Here is a 14,647-nt window from a genome sequence, read left to right on the forward strand (position 1 = left end):
CGTCCAGGACTGGAAGTGTGGTCGCCGGTGTGGGAGTATCCAGTGCCTTAATCACCACACCATCTTTAAACAATGTATAATCACACGTGGCAGCCCAGGCTCAAAGAGCTCTACCAGAAAGTTCCTTTTTTGTGCTTCACTTTTTAGTGGGAGTCCAGCTACTTCCAATATCGGGTGTTATTGGCAGCGTCCTGCCCTTTCCCCTCTTCTACTTATCACAGAGTGAGTAGGAAAAATGGCTGAGCGATGGCATTTATACTGGGCTTTTGAAGGAACTTGGGAATTTCCTCACAGGTGGGAGAGCTGCTGGAGGAGCCACATCTGTCAAGATAATGAAGCTGTACCGTGAAGGTCAAGTTGAGGCAGAGAAGGATGACTGGGCTTCCCGCCTCAAGTTCCCCTTGCTGATTCCCTATAGAGGCCAATTTCCAGCGATATAACTACCATTGTTTAGACCTCCCCTGGAGCAGACGCGTAGTTAAATTTTGAAGCACAGAAAATGTCTCTGATAAATAAACTAGTAACGGCAATCGTACCAGCTTCATCTACTGGGCTCTTAGGACAGGCCGGGCGCTCTGATGCAATATGGGAATCATTGGAGGGTTTGCTACAGTGTTAAATAATGAGCTAAAAAGTAAGAGAGAGGCTATGAGAGGTGAGAGCAGAGAAAGAGCGCATGCGAAGCCTCAGACCTTGTCAATTCTGCATTTGAAAACCCTTTCGGAAAGATTTTCCTGAGTTTTGTTTCTGGAACGATCATGATCTCACTGGTGGCAACAGCAGTGCAATGAGGTCATCCTTCTTCTTCACTTTAGATGATGACATGAACGAGGAACTCGGTCTCATGTCAGATTTTAAGATCCTTTCAACTGTTACCAGGGTGTGTGTGTGTGAGAGAGAGTAAGATTGCCCTCACCAGCCTCCAAGATTGACGAAGAAGAACCACACTCAACCCAGCCCACGGGGATCTGCAGCTGGCCGACAGGGTGAGCTGTGCTTTGCTCTAGCAGGGGTGGTGAGTTTCCTACACTGTAAATTCCAACTTAGGTTGCAGTTTCTTATAGGAACAAGGCTGCACAAGGTGATTTAGTTATTTGACCAACACATACAGCCTAGCTCACACCCGCTAAAAGGGTATTTTAGTGTCACCCAGTCAGTTTCTACAGCTGTGTTCAGGGCTGGTGCTCTGTGATGTCCGCATTTACAAGAGGTATTTGTGTACAACCTGTCATTCAGTTAAAATAACAAAGTAACAAATAATAAAGAGTAAAGCAAAGATGATAGCAACGTCTTATTTTAAGAACACCCTGGGTTAACCAGGCAAATATTTGTTGATAACCTGGTTGTTCAACCTTTCACGTGGTAGAGAACAAGCCTGACCTTGAGCAGGTAGTATGTGCTTGGCATGTGTATCTCTGTTATCTCAATTTAATCCTCATTTAATTGAAAGGAATCTCTCTGAGAAAGTAAAATGGATTTACATCCTATGTAAGGTTAGATTCTAAAGTCAATGAATAAAGAGAAAATTACATGTACTCAAATTTGTTTTTAAAACCACACATAAAAATATACTTGGTTTTGGGGACAAGCAGATGGTGTAGCAGTTATGTCACTGGGCTCTCATATGGCTAACCATGGTTCAAGTCCCAGACCCACTGGCTTGAAACTCATGCCAGGTACATGTGTGCGTGCCCAAGATCCCAGGACAAGGATGGGGGAGAAAAGGTGATTTCTCAGTTTCCCTCTCACTGTCTCCATTTCTTTCTCTCTCCAGTGAGCGCACATACCCTAAGGCAAAAAAAAAAAACTTTTTTTTTTTTGAGAGGTTTTCACTATAGGGTGCGTGCACTCACCAGACAGACAGAGACATAGAGACAGAAGGCGAGAAATCACCTCCCCAGGGGGGATGGTCACGCTGCAATCCCTTCTCCTCCACTCTCCTCTCAGGATCTTGGGCCCACACGCACACGCGCCCGGCGTGAGTTTTAAGCCACCGGGTCCGGGACGCAAACCACGGTCGACTACGTGGGAGTCCAGCAACATAGCCATTACGCTAACTGCTGGTTCCCTCCCAAAAAAACTTTTTTTTAAAAAAAATTTATTATAACCCTGAGCAGTAATAAGTAAAGATGTATAATATCTAGAGTAATATGCCATGTATTACAGAATTTATATGAAACATTTAATTTTAGAGATGAAGTTGCTGGACTTATTTGCAAGAGGCTATGTATAAAAATAAATGTTGAAAACATCCCAACTGAAATTTTCTCATTTAAGCTCCAGCGTATTATTATCCCAAATTTATCAATAAGGAGACTGAATGGAAAAAGTTAAGTGCTTGTTTAAGGAGACACAGCTGCTGTGTAGTAGAGCTGGAACTTCGCTTTTTCTGGCTCTAAAGCCTCTTTCTGTCTTCCTAAATATGTTCTGACTTCTAAATTACTGTCCTGAAAATGACACTTAGAAGACTACTGATGAGTTAGAATTCACCTCTATTTAGATATAATCTATTAATCTAATATTTGCATATCCATACATAAGCACCTGGTTATGTGACTAGAACATACATACCCAAACCCACAAACCTGGAACAAAGCAGGCATTGCATGAACCAGTGCAAGCAGGAATTGAATGAACCAATGCAAATGGACAAAACAAGAAATGCAGATGGACACGAGCATGCCAGTCAGTCAGTTCTACCTTAGCAAGCACTCGGTGTACATTGTCAATGCCCATGACTAGACCATGTGTGCTAATAGCTCCCATCTGACAAATGAAACTCTTGAGACTGAAAAACGGACATGGTACATTTGCAGAAGTCACTGCTCCATATAAGGTATGATTCTGGATTGGTGTCATATGCTTAAATCCTACACATCTCAGATATTTGTATTGTTCATCAATCCTTCTGCCTATCTGGCAAAAAAATAAAAATGGGTCGGGACCAGCAGTTGGCATAATGGCTATGTCGCTGGACTCCCCCATGTAGTCGACTGTGGTTCTCGTCCCAGACCCAGCTTAAAACTCAAGCTGGATGTGTGTGCGTGCATGCCAGGATCCTGAGAGGAGAATGGAGGAGAAGGGATTGCAGCATGGCCATCCCCTCTCACTTTCTGTCTCTCTTTCTCTCTCTGTCTGTCTGGCGAGCACACACGCCCTATCGCAAAAACCTCTCCAAAAAAAAAAAAATGTGTCAGACATCATTACCAGAATCTTTATATATTAAAAAGAAAAAAAATACACTTCAGTAACTTGGGAATCTATACTAGTTCTCCAATGTCAGAAATAATTATTACTGAGTAAAGAGTTAGAAACGTAGCTCCTGTTCTAGGACTTTCATGAGATGTTACTTTGCATTATAAGTCTGTTATGAATTGTCTTTGTTTCATTACCAAACCTCACTTGAAATAATAGTATAGTTTATTTTTTTTAAGTGGTACATTTCTTCAAAAGAATATAATGACCTTTTTTCCCAAAGTAAAGATGAGCCAGGCGTTTCATTAATTGGGACAGAACTTTACCCCTGTGCCAATAATTGATGAGATTTTGCTTCATATTATACTTATAACCATCAAAGGCCAAAACTTTGTAGCCCATGGATAGCATCCTCATTCGTTTGAGCACCACTTCCAGACACTTGGGGGAGCCATGTGTCACATGGGTGCTGGAAGTGAATCCTCTGTTGTTACCTGTGGTGTTGAAGCCAAAAAGGAGCGGACAGGAGACAGCGAAGGCCAGTACCCAGACGGCTGTAATCATGAGGGCCACCCGCCGGCAGGAGCTCTGCCCTGTGCTCTGCTGGTAGTGCACCGGCATGACCACGGCAGTGTATCTGGAAAAGGAAAGGGAGAGGGGATAGCCATGACGGGACAGGATGCAGAACTGTTCAAGGCAGTCGAAAGAGGTTACTAAAGAAACAATCAGGTTGATAAACAATCAGGTTGATACACAGGAGAAGAATAATTTAGCTGGAAAAAGTTAGATAGAAATAGGGGTTTGAGTGAAGTGGTGGAAAGATAAGATCGGTAAAGAGTTCATTGGGGGGGATGCATGGTGAAAGAAAGACTTAAACAGTGAATACAGTACCATTGGGTAGCTGGAGAGCGTGTCGACCAGTCCTGACTGATGGCTCAGCCCAGCTGGCCTTGCAGTCACACACCTTTCACTCTGAAGACCCCGAGCTGGTCTGAGTTTCATTTTCAAACAGTGAACAGGCTGGGCCAAAGAAGATGTTTACTTCCTGCTTGTATCCTAATATAAATTCTAACCCTTGTAGTGACAACTCTTTTAAGTAGGAGAGCTTTTTTTCTTTTTCAATATTTATTTCCTTTTGTTATTATTATTTTTTAATTTGACCAGAAACAGACAGAGAGTGAGAGGGAAAGCGAGATAGCAAGCCGCCAGTCTGAGCCACGAATCGTGGTTGGTCATGTGAGAATCCAGCGTGTTTAACCACCACACCACCTGCTGGACCGTTTTTTTTTTTGTTGTTGTTTGTTTGTTTGTTTTTTCTATAGGGCACATGCACTTGCTGGAGGGACAGAAAGTGAGAGAGAGAGGAAAAGTGAGGAAACACTGCCCCCCAACCCCCACCCCGGGTGGATGGCCACATTGCAATCCCTTCTCCGCCACTCTCCTCTCGGGATTTTGGTTACACATGTGCCTGGTATATTTTTTCCAAGTTACTGGGTCCAGGACTTAAGCCTTGCTGTTGTCCCTGTGGGATCCAGCTCCCAGTTTCTTACTCTTGTTGGACTTTGCTGTATTTTCTGTGGTAACTGCTCACACACTTTTTTATTTATTTATTTTTTGAAAAAGAGATTTGTGCTTTCAGGGTACATGTGCTCGCCAGAGAGACAGAGACAGAAAGCAAGAAATCACCCCCCACCCCCTGGGTGGGGGGTGGCCAATCCCTTCTCCTCCGTTCTCCTCTTGGGATTTTGGGCATGCATACACTTGTGCCCAGAGTAAGTTTCAAGCTGCCAGTCCAGGACTCAAACCATGGTGGACCATGTGGGAATTCAGTGCCATAACCATTACGCCATCTGCTGGGCCTCCTCACACACATTTTTAGTATCTTGTTGGTCTTACCTGGACAATTGTTAGTCATCTCAAGCTCATGATGCCTGCTACAGATCTCTCCAACTCTACACGTTCCTTTATCTATTCCTCCTTTCACATTTATTCAAGAAATCCAGACCCAATACTCACGCCATTTGCCTCTGTTGTAATCCTTCCACATCATTTGCCCACTCATTCAGTTAAATTTTTATTCAATGTTAAACTTTTAAAAAATGTTTAACATACGATCACTTATTTCATTCCATTTTTGGCAAGAAATTTGGAACATCAATTTGTGAGGATAAACTGCATTTGTAAGGCCAAACACAGACTGCAGATAGCCCTGGAGCTGAGGAACAGCTTTGATTTTTGGTAACATTTGCTTTCCGATCAATCTTGTGCTGTCTGTAATCTTGTATTTCTCCTTCTCTGTGTTGAAGATCTCACCTTCTTGGTGTCTGGGCTTCCACAGCTTCTTTTTCTTGAAGCTAGCATTGGCGAGATGTTTTGGGATTTTTTTACTTTGCTAGCATCTATTTTCCTGGAGGTGGCAGTGAAAAATGTCTGGTGTGTTCTATGTGCTGGACTGGGATTGAGGACCAGAGGTCCACAATATTAAACTTCTTTAATGCCAGAAAGCATATGTGCATACATGAGGAGAATGACAACCCCTAGTGGGGCCAAGTCACGCCACAATCGTTTTACCTCCAGTTCTCCATCCCATCAAGATCTTGGGACTGCACACTCAGCAGAATGGGACTTGAGTTTCAGTTGGCCACGTGGGATGCAGCCTCCAGTGCACGGTACCAAACTGCTGTGCCATGGGGCTGGCTCTCAGTCAGTCTTTATCAAGTCCCTACTATATGTCAACCCCTATTCTACATATAGAAAGAGTCATACAACAGGGACATTGGTTTAGAGTCAAGCAGAGTGAATGGATAATAAAAAAGAAAACAAATATGTAAGTATAAAATGAGTACCACGAAAGAAATAAACTGGATGATGTGTTAGAGAACATGGAGAAGGTAAAGAAGGAGCAAAGCAACACAGAGTGGGCAAGAGAGTGAGTGGTATAAGAAGGAGCCAGCTTGCGACCAGCAGGTGACGAAATGGTTATGTCACTAGACTCCCATGCAGTTGCCCACAGTTCGAGTCCTGGATCCAGCAGCTTAAAACTCACGCCAGGGGCATGTACCCAAAATCTGGAGAGGAGAATGGAGGAGAAGAGCTTGCTGTATTGCCACCACCACCAACCCCCGGTGGCAGGTGGGGCTGATTCCTCACTTTCTGTCTCTCCAGTGAGTGCAAACACACACCTGGTGTGAGTTTGAAGTTGCCGGGTCTGGGGCTCAATCTATGGTAGACTCTGTGGGAGTCCAGTGACACAACCATTACACCATCTGCTGGTCCTGAAGAGGACTGTTCTAATCCTAGAAGTCTCAAGGGATCTAAGGTACATAGCTGGGTTTACATGTGGCTTAACGACATCTTCAGTTTCCAGGGAACTTGGAAGCCAGAGTGAGCGCAGGTGCCTCTTTAATCCTTTATGGGTACCTCAAGGCTTGGGGCCAAGGAAGGGAAGGACAGACGCTGTCTAGAGGTGTGGGCAATGCTCCCAATGCTGCCTGGTGTGCGCCCAGCTTCTACTCACCAGCACTTCTCAATTCGCCTCTTGTGCATGTGGTTTTAGGGTATTAAAATCTGTATTCCCAAAGGAGAAACGTAAAGTCAGCTAGGAGTTCTGAGATAAAGGGGAACTGCAGACCGTGGTCTTGGCAACATGATGTGTGACAAAGGCTGGCTTCTTTCTCGAGGGGGGAGGAATAGAGATCCTACTTAATAAGTCAGATTAAGACCCCACCACCAACCCTAAGGGAGGTTATGAAAACCTGTCCTCTTTCTCCTCTCTTAAATCCCTACCTTGGCTATAAAGGATTGGGGCAAGTAGCACTGGGTAGTCCTCGAGGTCTTACATTCTCCCTAGGACTTTAGAGTCTGTGGGCTTCAAGTCAAATTTGTCTACCAGGGTCTTGCTGTTATTGGGGACCCAGAGGCACCTTGGAGGAGAGGCTCGGCCTTGAGGTCTGCTGCTCTCACAGCCAACAGCTAGGTGACAGTGGGAGAGGAAAAGCTCAGAACCACTTCATATGGCCCAGACCTACTGCTGGGCCAAGGCCAGAGAGACACAGAGAGAAAGAGAGGGAAAGTGAGAAAGCAAGTCACCAGGTATGGGCCTCGAACTGTGGTCTACTGTGTGGGAGTGTCCAGCGCCTTAACCACCACGCCACCTGCAGGCCCCCGTGCTTTTGCTCATTCTAAGCTACCATCAGTGATTTAATAACTGGCTCAAAGTGTCCTAAAATTTTGCCAGCCAGCTCTTGCTAGCCATTGTAAACTGGCTTCAGCACATCACTAGCATGCTTTCATGTTCAGCGATTCTTTGACATCTCCACCAATTCTCTGAGCCAGCCAGAACCCCCCGGCTCCATTTTTTAAAGGAAAACCCAGAGACAGACAGGTTAATGATGACCCCCTAAGTCCAACACGAATCCTGGTAGTCAGGTTGTCCCCCTCTGAGATCAGTATCTCTCCAGAGTGTTCTACTCCCTGACATGAGCATTACTAAGTCTTTCAGGCCTTTGGGGACAAGGGCTTCTTCAGCAAAGTCCAGAGCAAGGGCAGCTTGTACTGGGAGAGTACTTATGCCCAGAACTGAGTTTTCCCAATTAGCTTGATTCTGTTCATTGCCTGGGGGTCCTGTTAAAATGCATTTTCCCAGGACATGTCCCTGGAGATTTCGATTAAGTACTTTTGAAGTGGAACCCAGAAATGTGTGTTTTTAACAATCCAGTACACCTTAAAATTAGACACATTTGAAAAAGTCTGCATTTGGGAAAATTTCCATGTCAAAGATTCTTGTTAACTTGGGTAACAAGGGAGAGACGAGACTACAATTTATCAGCATGACATGAAATTCTTTTCTTTAAACATGATTCAACTGTGAGAATAAATGAGGCCCCGACTTGGCATAGGTGACGGAGACGTCGAGGCTGTTCCGCAATCAGCCATCGGAGGGCACCATAATGCCGCAAGAACCCCGCCAGCTCAGCCGGGGTGAGAAGTTCACAGCTCACCTGGGGGCTCTCCAGGCTCTGTGGGAAGGAAGCGCGGGAAAGCCTGCCCCCAGCCCCTGATTTCTGGAACCCTGCAGGGACCCCAAGTTCCCACCCAAGCAGAGTACTTAACCTCTGGTCTGCTCTCTGGGCGACAGCAGATGACCGACTGCAGGGGAGGACAGAGCAGAAGCGCAGCAAGGGCTGGGCTGGGCCTGGACCAGGGAGGAAGGCCTAGCCCTGGGCGACCTCTGAACGCGGGGCGCTGCACTCGCTGGGGTATCACAGGGCTGAGCTAGCCTCAACTCACAATGCGCATCGCCCCTGCTGCCCCTGCTGCCCCTGCCGCCCCTGCCGCTCTGTGCCAGGCCCTGCTTGCCTATTTTTGAGCTCCTGGCCTTCTGGACCTTTACTGGTGACTCTGCAGACCCGGACACTGGCAGTGTGCCGAGTGGTTAAGTTCATGAGCTTTAGAAACAGGCTACATGCAGAATCTGCCACTGTGTGGCCATGGGCCCATAGCTGGACTTCTCCAGGACTCTATTTCCACACCTGTACAGTAGGAAGAATGACTCCTGCCCATCAGGCTGTTAGTATTGGACGATACCATCTCCGTGAAGTTTTTAGTATAATGCCTAGTAAGACTAAACAAGTATGCTGTTGATTGTGCTCACTCAGAGACTGTATCAGTGAGTTTACCGTGGCCTTCCCCTTACTCGGGATTATGAGGGAACATAAAATTTGTTTATCAAATATATACTTGCAAACAAGTATATAGCACTTTCTATGTGCTGGGCACTTTTTGAAGTGCTTTATAAATATGAATTCATTTAATACTACTAACAACCCTTTGAAGTAGTTGCTGTTATCTTCACTGAGCACCTAAGGGAACTAAGAGCTTGAGAGCTGCTTCTAATTGACTGAAATCATGTTGCGATTACACTTTGAGCCTGGATTGTTAGCCAGGCAGTGTCACTCCAGGGCAAGGGGTCCAGGGCCAGGTTGCAGCTTGGCATCTCTGAATAAGACAGGGTGCAGTGGTAGAAAGAGCTTGCCTGAGTCCTTACTCCAGGACCTACGGGCTGTGGGCCAGCCCGCCTACACATTATACACATTCTAGCTTCGGAACCTTTATGTTTATTTAGGGAGGTTTTTTGCTATAGGACACGTGAGTTCTCTGGGGAGACATAAAGAGAGAAAGTAAGAAACCACCCTGTAGGGGGGATGGCCATGCCACAATCCCTTCTCCATTCTCTTCTCAGGATTTTGGGCATGCATTCACATGTGCTTGGAATGAGTTTTAAGCTGCCAGATCTGGGACTTGAACCGTGGTCGGCCATGTGGGAGTCCAGAGAGGTAAGCATCACATCATCTGCTGGTCCCTAGAACCTTTATTTGTAAAGGGATATATACCCCAACCTTGCTAAGTTGTTGTGAGGATTAGCAAAAATGAATGAAAAGGTGTTCATGTCTAGAACGTAGTGTAAGTGAAGTCAGTGGTATTTGTATTGTTGCTTCTAGATTCATGCCAGTCAGGTCAGCACAGAGGTAGCTGGGGCAGTGAAGATACAGGACATATGCCTCATTGGGTCTAAGGAAATTGCACCTGTAGTGGTGGGCTGCCAACACTGCCAGAGGTCCCTCCCTTGGTCCCTCATTCTACCTTTACCAATGAAGGAGCTGCTCGTTGTAATAAACACAGCTCTGGTGGGAGTGGTAGACTCCAGTTCTAGCCCCAGACCTGTCCCAGGAGGTTCCTACGCTGTGCCGCCACAGGGCCCTATGTAAGCATTTAACATGCTGCTCTCTTACTGTCAGCTCCAGGAGTCGTGTCTTTGTGGCTTGTAACTCCACTGAAGGTCTCGGTGCCCTCACAGAATCTGATCTGCATCCCGAAGCCCAGTCCCAGGGTGGAAGATGTGTGTGTGCACGCGGGACCGATGAGGGTGTCTGGAGGAAGCTGGTAGTGGGGGAGGTAAGAAGCTGGCCTGGGTGGAGGGCCTGACTCTAACTCCCGCCCAAGTTTAATGAGCCCCAGAGCTCTGTGAGGGCTGCTTTCAGCACCTTTTATTTGGTCAGACAGGGGGCTCAATAAATCTTTAGTTCTGTGGACTACCCTTGTGGAGTTGTTGAAGAAGAAAGCTTTTTGCAAATGACTGGAAAGCCCTTTGCAAATATAAAGTACTTATTTAGATGCAAACGAAAAATCCAAGGTGCCTGTGACTCATCTGGTACCTATTGTGCTTGCTGCAAAGACGCGGAGGCTTGCCTGTGTGATGGGTGCCATTTGAGAGCCACTTAAAGAACTCCCTGGTGAATGAATTTGGTTGCATTATCCCTTGCTCCTCGCAGAGGGCTCTAATTCTCACCGCTTGGTCGTGTCCCCCTCTTCTGACACATTCTCAGCCCTCTCCCCGGGTTAGTTCTGACCCAGGATATGGTGGGAGGGGGCTGGCCCACTGGGAGGCAAGTTGCCAAGGAGGTGGGGGCTTGGGCTCAGAGGACTTCCCACTCTGCTTTTTTAGAAAAGAAAAGGCGGCATTAATCCAAGCATCCAGAGCGATGCCTAAGAATCTAATGACAATAGTATTATTTGCTTTCAAACCCCCTTTTATCATTTCCCTTTCTTTCCTATCTCCTACACCCTCTTATTACAGACCAGGGCTTCATGACCCAAAAATACTGAATCCATTTGGTCAAGTTTGTCAGGCTGGTGACTGGCATTGTGTGAAGACCAAAGGTCTGTGTGAATGACTGCATTTTTAATGAATTGACCAGCTATTTGGCATCACATGAACAGATTTTAATGCTGTGTACGGCAAACTGCTGTGAAGGATAATGGAGACAGCTTTACCAAGGCCTATTTTCATTCCTAGAATAGGGAGAGGGCTCCATTTTGAAGTTTGATGAGGATAGTCCACATTGACATGCAAGCCAAAAGGGAGCGTCCTTCTCCATTAGGATCTAAGGTGTGGCTCCTCCTTCAGGTTCAGGTAGGTGAGGGCTGTGCAGTCTGGGAGTTTCCTTATGTGGGACAGAAACCAACTCGAAGTTTATTCATGGTGGTTGTGTTTTAAGGGGCCAAAGTAGAAGTGTGGCTTAAGCATGGCTGCCGCCAGCGAAACGGTGCTCTGGTGCAAACTGCAGAGAAAGCACCATTTCCCAGACAGCTCAAGGCTTGTCAAATGAAGCACTGGCGGAATTCTTTTCCCACACCCTTGTGCAGGGGACACCCTGCTCAGCTTCATCCACAACCCCGTGTGTGTGTGTGTGTGTGTGTGTGTGTGTGTGTGTGTGGCAGAGAAGACAGCATACTCTCAGGAGGGTAGCAAGAGGGCTGGGAAGGGGCTGTCCTAGCCCTGCTTCTAGGTTCTTTCTTTATTCAGCTCCCTCCTCCCAAGGCTAACCTCCCATTCTCTCATGTCCTTTTTGAGGGTACCTCTTTATAGTGTGAGCATTGACTACCCTCTGGAGACCATTCAGTTAAGTAGTCTTTGTTGGAGGCTCTATAATAGACACAGCAGGGAGAGTCACAGACTGAGGAGCTAGGTCTGCTGTAAGAGTTCGGAGTGGTGGAGGCAATGATGAAACAAACCAAACGGCAGCCTACTTCTGTAAATAATCTATTCCCCCAAACATGTACTGAATGTCCAGAAACGATACAAAAGCCCTACATGTTAGAGTTAAAAATATTGTAAAATCTCCATCTCTTTACCCTTTAACAGCTTTATTGACATATAATTCCCACAATGCATTTAAAGTGTACAATTCCATGTTTGCTATATTTACTGAATCATGCAAGTGTATTCATCTAGTTTTAAGCACATTCTTTGATGAGATTATTTCCTGCATTTTGGACTTAGTCTTTAATTTTTCTTCTCAGCTGGATAGGTAGTCAACTGCTATCAGTAAAAACCATCCAGTTGGCTGGTTGATGTTCAGTATCACCATAGAAAGGGAGTTCATGTCTATTCTTTGGCTGGTGTTCAGAATTCCCATTTTAGCACATGAAAGGAGGTTTAGGGATGTTGCTATGGAGGGCACTGTACTGGGCCATGTGAAGAGGATCTGCACTAGGGCTTCTAGCAGTCACAGTCTAGAGACGCCTCACCAAAGTTACAGAGAACACATCATGAGGGTCGAGGGTGACTGGGTCAAACTACAGGAATTCTGAAGGTGCTTCATGGAAGAGGAGGCTGTTGTGATAGACAGGAGAGCACAAGAAGCGTATAGGACAATCCAGAAAGAGAGGAGATGGAAAAGGTGACTTGTAGCTATATTAAGGAAAACGTTGTGGAGGCCATTTTAATTTTTATTCCATGGGCCAAGTAGACACTAAAAAGTTTACACTTGAGCAATGGGCGTTGGGGCTTTAATTCTAGGGGAATGATTATGATGGTGGTGTGCGAAGGACTAGTTAGAAAATTGTGGCAGAAGTTCAAGTGAGAGACTGTAGGAGTCTACTAAAAGTAGGGGGCAGCAAGAAAGGAAAAATAGCAGTGAATTTGGGAAAAAATGCAAAAGTAAAATTTGTAAGTACTGACTCCTTCAGTGTGGGAGATTTTTGATAAGAGGGGAGTCAAACAAAACCCAAGATTCCAAGACAAAAATGGTGTCAATAAGAGTCAAGTCAAGATTCGGTGAGTTGATAGTAGGTTGGTGGCTTTTAACATACTGTATTCTAGGAGCCAATGCTATTTCCAGGAAGAAATTTAACTTGGAACTCAGGAGAAAAGGAAGAGGTGTAAGTAGAGAGTTGGGGGGGTTAGCACAAAGCTTAAGATTATTAACTTGGAGTCAAGTAGACAGGCATTCAAATCCTGGCATGACCCCTTTCGTACTAGTGACATGACTTTGGAAAAAGATTACTTAATTACTCTATGAAGCTGGAAATAAAGATAATAATAGTACCCAAGAGTTGTGAATATGAGGTGAGTTAATATATGCCTAAGCTTAGCACAGCATGGTAAATTCTCAATAAATGGCAGGTTTTATTTGGGGTCACCTGTTAGAGATATGGAGTGATTGGATGATATTATGGGAAGGAGAAGAGGTGGAAGAGGAAAAAGGATAGAGAAGATTCAAAAGAAAAGGTTGGAGGCTTTCAACTGGCACCAGGGACCTTAGAATCAAAAGGGACCTCCCTACCCCAGGGCTCTCAGTGGGCCTGGTGATGTCTTGTGGGAGCCATGAGAAATCTAAGACTCGGAGAGACAAAGACAGAAGGAAAGGGCAAGTGAGGAACAGAGAGACCCACAGCAAGGGCAGCGAGTTCGGGTGCTCTCAGGGATACAAAGTGATGTTACTCCAAAGGAACACACAGAGTGGAGTCAAAATCACAGAACTCCATTCCAGCAATTAAGAAGCAATTTCTAAAAACATTATCATTCTTTGCTTACAATTCTTAAACTCTGTGAGGGAAATGTGTGGATCACAGCCATACTTTTGTTGCTCAGAAAATGATGCAAAATATGATGGTTTGATATGTTGAATTACAGAAACAGCCTTGGAACCAAAGTCTCCCTCTGGCTTCACCTCACCTCTGTCTCTTGTCCCATTGTCTCTCCCAAAGCACAGAGAGAGGCTTTTCTCTTAGGTGTTCTTATCAACTGAAGACCAGATTCGCCAAAGAAAAACACAATTGCCTTCAACTTTCTTCCTAACATTTTGTTAACCATGGAAGATCAAACTCCTGTCATAGAGGAAGAGACTTGAAACCAGAGTTCATCTCACCTAGAGCCCAGAAGAACTTGGTCCTAGGCCACTGTTTGCACTCAGGCTAATTCGTTTATCCTAAAAAATCATTTACTACCACCATCTAAAATTGTCTACCATCTCTCTCCCCTCATTTCCCTTTCCCATATAAAGAGGGTATTTAAGATTCAGCCATCTGGTTCTTCTTCTTTTTTTTTTTTTTTCCTTTAAATTTTAATTTCCTATTTATTTTTATTTATCTTTATTCATTGTTTTTATTGATTGTTTTATTCATGATAGTGTGCAAAAGAAAGAAGTACCCTTGACAGAGTCTCTTCATGTCATGATCTCCTTTCCCCAGCTCTCCAGCTCCTCAGAATCCTGGGCACACACTTGGCATGTTTTCAGCCTAACCAGGGGATCTGAACCCGTGGTCAGTCACGTGGCTTCTAGTGCTGAAATTCAGTTTGCTACTGTTTGTGCCTCCAGGCTGAGCATGACCCTTTCGGTCTCATACTTTGAGTATGACTCCTATGCTTATACATGTTAATACATTTGTTATTGTTTTTTTTTTTCCTACTAATCTTTTTATTTTCAATTCATTTTAGCAGGCTTAGACTTGAACCTTTAGAGTAGGGGGGAAATTTTCTTTCACATACCTGCACTTTCTAAAATTGCCATTCTCCCACATTCACTTCTTTCCTCTCACCTTCTTGAAAATATACCCATGGCTCTCTTTCTCTCCCTTCTTCCTTTGCTCCCTCTTTCCCCCTTACCAC

The 14,647-nt window shown here is 45.1% G+C and overlaps 1 protein-coding gene across 3 annotated transcripts in view; it reads right to left on the reverse strand.

Annotated features, from left to right (window-relative positions):
• Nucleotides 1-14,647, reverse strand: part of DRD3 (dopamine receptor D3) — a 46,228-nt gene that overhangs the window by 13,067 nt on the left and 18,514 nt on the right. For all 3 annotated transcript variants that reach the window (XM_014592984.1, XM_014592983.1, XM_027765656.1), the window contains exon 3: nucleotides 3,690-3,832. In XM_014592984.1, coding sequence (XP_014448470.1) covers nucleotides 3,690-3,832 — 143 coding nt within the window. The remainder of the gene's footprint in view (nucleotides 1-3,689; nucleotides 3,833-14,647) is intronic.

The sequence above is a fragment of the Tupaia chinensis genome, unplaced genomic scaffold (genome assembly GCF_000334495.1).
Source record: "Tupaia chinensis unplaced genomic scaffold, TupChi_1.0 Scaffold139218_1, whole genome shotgun sequence".
NCBI lineage: Eukaryota > Metazoa > Chordata > Mammalia > Scandentia > Tupaiidae > Tupaia > Tupaia belangeri.